Source organism: Castanea sativa, chromosome 1, assembly GCF_040712315.1.
Source record: "Castanea sativa cultivar Marrone di Chiusa Pesio chromosome 1, ASM4071231v1".
Taxonomy (NCBI): domain Eukaryota; kingdom Viridiplantae; phylum Streptophyta; class Magnoliopsida; order Fagales; family Fagaceae; genus Castanea; species Castanea sativa.
The window spans coordinates 39,425,919-39,431,473 of NC_134013.1; the positions used below are offsets into that span (position 1 = coordinate 39,425,919).

Genomic DNA, 5,555 nt, shown 5'->3' on the forward strand with positions numbered 1-5,555 from the left:
TGAAATCAGTTAAAAATTTTATATATATAATTTTTAACTTGAGTAAAATCAAATTCTGGTTGGCTATATTTTTAACCCAAATAACCCTCAACCTTTCGGCTCATCGTAAATCAACCCAAAAAAAAAAAAGAGTTGGACTGAACCCACCTCCTTCTCCTCGAAGATTTTTGTCTGTCGTGTTGTAAAAAGGACGGGCAGTACACCGAATGTCGTTAAACAAACCCGAGGAGCAAATAGTCGTTTCTTTCTCTAAACTGCGTGTAGTTTATTGCATTGGTCAGGCCCATCGTCATTAGTGCTGTGCCCGTGCGGGCGGGTCCAGCATAAATTCGCTGCACCTCATTTTGCAGTGTTTATGATATGTCGTTTAACTTGGCCAGCACTGTCAGTCACAACCGGTTTTAAAATCTTGCCGTACCTAGTGGAAAAACCCTGACTTCAAACTTGGGAGGCGTTAGCAACCAAGTGAAGCTGTCTACTCTATTCTATGGGATGCGGATAAGGTAACACTGTATCTTTAACCTAAGAGCCTTTCTTCATTTGTTAAACATAATAGTTTCTTGTCCAAAGTTTTCTTCTTCTGACTTGGCACTTCAAGGTTTCGGATATATATATTTTTCTTATACGCTTACAATGTATACCAATTTGACGAAGAGCCATACATTTCCCTTGGCTATTAGGATTTATTCACAACCTAGATGTCTCAAATCATTCCACATCTCAAAGCCCCAATCTTTTCCAACTGGGTTTCGTCCAAAACCCCAATTAAACCCCTGTGGGACCAAAGCCCATGGAAATCTCCATTTGATGAACCGCATGAATTTTTCAACTTGCTCTGTTTATAGGACACTGGAAATGGGTAATATGGCAAAACCCAGAAGTTTGTCAAGTGGGTTTCGGCTTCGAAGTGGAATACAGTATTGCCCTTGGATAAGAGCTAGATGTTTTTCTAGTTCCTATGCTAGGAAAAGTGGTGAAAAAAATGATATGGTAAGAACTAAAAAATGTCTTCCTTGGTTAGCATCAAATAGAGCTAAGGAAGTAAAAGGGTCTACAAAGACGAGTCGTTCTTCTTGGGAGGAATCGGCAAAGAGGTTGGAGAAAGTGAGTAGTAAGTCTTCTTGGGAGGAATCAGCAAAAAGGTTGGAGGAAGCAACAACAATGAGAGGTGCCCATTCTTCTTGGAAGTTATCGGCAGAAAATTTTGTGGGGAAAAGTGGTAAATTGGCAGCAGGGAGTGAAGATGATAGGAATGGAATAGATATAGCAGAAGATCGGAAAAGTGGTTTTGTTGATATGGATGGAAGTTTTGAAGTAGATAATGAAGGAGGAGAAGAAATTGAGGCCATTGATGATCCAAGATGGGATAAGATTAAGCATAGATTCAGGGGAATGGCAGATGAAAAGGCTGGATCTGTGAAACCTGAGTTACGGAGGTGGAATAAGCAGGAAAATTGGGGTAGAAAGACATGGAAAGAAACTACCGAATCGACAGTACCTAAGATGGTTGGTGAAGGGATTTATGGGGTTGGTCCAGTTTTGGCTGCTTTGTCTGCTCGAAGAAGAGAATTTTATGCATTGTACCTCCAAGAAGGGTTGGATTTGAGTAATAATAACAGGAAGAAGAAGGAAAAAAAAGGGTTTGAGAAAGTTTTGAGGATGGCTGAAAAAATTGGGTTAAGTGTAAAGGAAGCATCAAAGCATGATCTCAATATGGTTGTTGATAACCGTCCCCATCAGGGGCTGGTTCTAGATGCTTCTCCATTGGAGATGGTAAAAATGAAGGAATTGGAACCTGCTTCTGTCGAGGGAGACAAAGGTTCTCTCTGGGTAGCCTTGGATGAGGTCACAGATCCTCAAAATTTGGGGGCAATCATTAGGTCAGCATACTTTTTTGGAGCTTCAGGAGTGGTGTTATGTGCCAAGAATTCAGCACCATTGAGTGGTGTTGTAAGCAAAGCAAGTGCAGGTTCTCTTGAATTAATGGAGCTTAGGTATTGCAAGAATATGATGCAGTTCTTAGTTTCCTCAGCTGAAAATGGTTGGCGAGTTCTTGGAGGTTCAGTTGCACCAAAAACTGTTCCCTTGGATGAGGTTTTGCCTGGTGCACCAACAATTCTTGTTTTGGGCAGTGAGGGTACTGGGTTGAGGCCTTTAGTGGAGAGATCATGTACACAGTTGATTAGGATCCCTGGGAATATTCCTATGGATTTATCTACAGGTGGAGTTAATGATGTGGAAACTGCAGAAACAAATTCTGGGTGCTCAAGTGAAGAGTTCAGGTCCTTTCTGGCTGTGGAGAGCTTAAATGTCAGTGTTGCAGCAGGTGTGCTTCTTCATCACTTAATTGGAAGCAATTACAAGAATCAGTGCTACATAGGAGACAAGCCGACCGATGCACTTGAATGAGATTTCATGGCCCATGCCATTCATTTTGTTGTCTCAGTCTATTTATATAAGTAGATTATAATTGTCTGTCATTTTAGTTTTCACCTTATAATACAAGCATTATAACAAATTTTACCAGCATCTGTAGGATATTATAATCATTTGGTAGTAGCCTCAAAGTTTTGAATGCCTCCTCACCTCTTGATTGGAAACATATACCATTAAGAGTTGTGACTTTGGTCATAAGCAAAGTAATGGCCTTGGAGAAAGTCCTATGGCCTGACTTTAAATGTCTCCTAAATTTTTTCAATATTTCCATCAATTATAAAATTTCCATTTAAACATCTCTCCAATAAATAACTATTCCATAATATATGCTAATATTTTCAGACAGATCAAACTGCCATTAAGCTTCGGTGTACTAAACCTAAAGCAAGTATTGCCTTAGCTTGGTCACTTCTTTAACTGTAAAATCTGCCTCTATCAGCCCTTGAAGAGTTGTGATTGTTCTTGTCTTGCTCATAATCAGAACTGTTTGTTCCATATGCAATGATTTCTGATGTTAGTCATGCAAATATCATACTCAATAATTAAGTAGGTTGTTAATTCTTAAATTCTGTTCAGATAACTCCAAACGTGGTGTATCTAGAGCCATGAACTATTGCCACACTGAACATCTTGTGGATTTGTTTTTGGAAGCTAAACAAGTACAGCCTTGTTTAGCAAGATTGTTAATAAAGTGGGTTTGTGTGTTTGGAGGGGCTGGGCCCAGTCAACAATTCAGGTTCAAAGAAAAATTGGACCTTCAATTCATCCAAAAGATGGAGTTTAACCGCTGCAGGAACTGACTGGTTGCACTTTCCCATTGTACTTGAAGTCTTGGTTCAGCATTTCCAATCATATATATATATAGATTTCTTAATTTTGCTAAAGTATTTACCATGCTCATTGCAGAAATTGAAGAGTCCAAATTTTTTGTATTTATGAATGCAATGTAATTGGCATTTCTACTGTTTAAATTTGCCTTGCATCAGGTATGGGTTTCCAACTTTCCATGTTTTTTAGCTTCGACATTCATTTAAAAAAAAAAAAATCAGTCGTCATATTCTGTCAAAAGTGTTGTCTTTGCCGGGAGGAAATCAAATGCATACGTTCTTAGAATTCAATATCTCGCATGCTGCCCCAGTTTGGTAGACACAAAGGACATGCAGTTGCATCTTCTCCAATTCATTCTGTGGTCCAGATCCTGAAATACAGTGCCCAAGTACTTCTTTATATTTTTATTATTATTATTATTATCCAATAAATTGGAATGTTATTCAGGTGGGATAAATTAGGATAATGGTCACAAATTGTAAGAGTGAGGGAAAGAGGAAATGGATAGGTAAGAAACCAGTCTTAGACTTGAAACCTGTCGTCATTTTCATTTGAAATAACCTTATTTTTAGACGTAAAATAAAGTAACTTATATAAAGCTATATAAGCCTATACCGATTATACCTTATTCCATGGTAATAAGTGATCTATCGGATATATCATACATGTTCCTGTACTGTATAGTGTATACCAGCATATTTGTTCCAGGTATGAGGTAACACTACCAACGATTTTGTGGTCTTTGGTCATGCATAATCTGTGGCCCACAAATATGGAAATATTGATGCCAATCTTCCTCATTATAATTCTTACGCTTCAATTTCTTAATGAAAGCGCAAAACAAGACTGTGTTTTTTACTGTTTTATAAACCACTGTGCCTCACATTTTGCATATTTTCGAAGTATTTCGGGATCTGCATGCTATTTGGGATTGGATTTTAGCATAGAAATTGCATATACCTCTCAATCAAAGAAACATCTCTCTCAGTCAAGTGAAACTCATTTGGGTTCTATTAAAAAATTAGTTGCCTTGATACAATTGGTAGGCTTTATCCGCGGGTTGTTAAATTTTATCATATTTTTACAAGCTGTGTGCGTTTTCCTTCGATGTAGTTCGTATTACCATCAAAATATGAAATTGCAGTACATTTTTGGAATCAGTCTTGCAATGAAAATACAAGAATTCTTTCTTCTTCTTCTTTTTTTATTAATAAATTCATAGATTACTATACTTGATACCTCTATACGTCAAACAATAGAATTCGGATTTCATGGCATTTGTAGTTACTATTAATGTTTGTTGAAGACACCTATAATCTCTTATACCAAAAACAAAGACACCAATAATCTCTCAACCATAATGAATTTTATTTTGTATGAAGGGATGCAACCAAACAAAGTGCTATTAGTGGGTTCCAATTAACTCAACTGATAAAATCTCTAATAGTTAAATAAGATATCTGAGGTTCAATTTCCTACTGCATCAAAAACTAATTGGTGTCTTAGTCTGATGATAAAAATATATCATTAGGAGTCGACATCATAGGTTGAAATTCTCTCAAAAAAAATTAACAAAGTGATATTATTATTATTATTATTATTGTGGGATACAACAATTTAATAAGATAGTAATGCCACGTGACATGCCCGAGGCCAAGGAGTCTAATGCAATTCCTAGGAGACCATACCCTCGGACAGTGAGGCCAGAGAGGCGAGCTTTGGCCACAGCCACGACCATGTCAATGGCACATCACCAAAGGAGGCCACACTGTAGAGGAAGAACTTTAGAGAAAGGGTTAGCCTTGACGTGACTGGAGGGATGATAGTTGCCACCACATTTAATGCACCTCACCAAACCCCCTGGCTGCATTTATGTGGAGAAGACCCCTGAATAGTGCTATCTTAGTTGCCGCAACTCACAAAAGATTTGGGAGGGCGTCTGATGGGACAAGCACTCGAGTAGTGGCCAGCATAATCAACAAATTAAGGGCCAAGATCAAAGAAAATGGGCTATATAATGTAAGAGATCCTCTAGGAATGGGGGATCATCTGAGAATCTGCAGAGAAAACACTGTAGCAATAAGAACTGAAATTGTAATCAAACTCAAAAAAGACATATATAAGGGCTATTCTCCTCGGACTTAGTTGAGGAAGAGTTATATTGCATAAAACCTATTTATCTTGGTTTTTCCTATCATCTGGATCCACTATAATTGTTGTCCAACTTATCAAAAGCCAGTTTTCAACCCACTCTCTATAAATTCATTGTGTCAGGCTCGTTAAGCCTTAAT

At 37.9% G+C, this 5,555-nt stretch overlaps 1 protein-coding gene across 1 annotated transcript; it reads left to right on the plus strand.

The window, feature by feature from the left end:
- Positions 1-388: 388 nt before the first annotated feature.
- On the plus strand, positions 389-2,581 carry LOC142627901 (uncharacterized). The gene has a single exon (XM_075801836.1). It carries the CDS (start codon positions 634-636, stop codon positions 2,407-2,409), a length of 1,776 nt encoding a protein of 591 aa, XP_075657951.1. The 5' UTR covers positions 389-633; the 3' UTR covers positions 2,410-2,581.
- Positions 2,582-5,555: the final 2,974 nt, after the last annotated feature.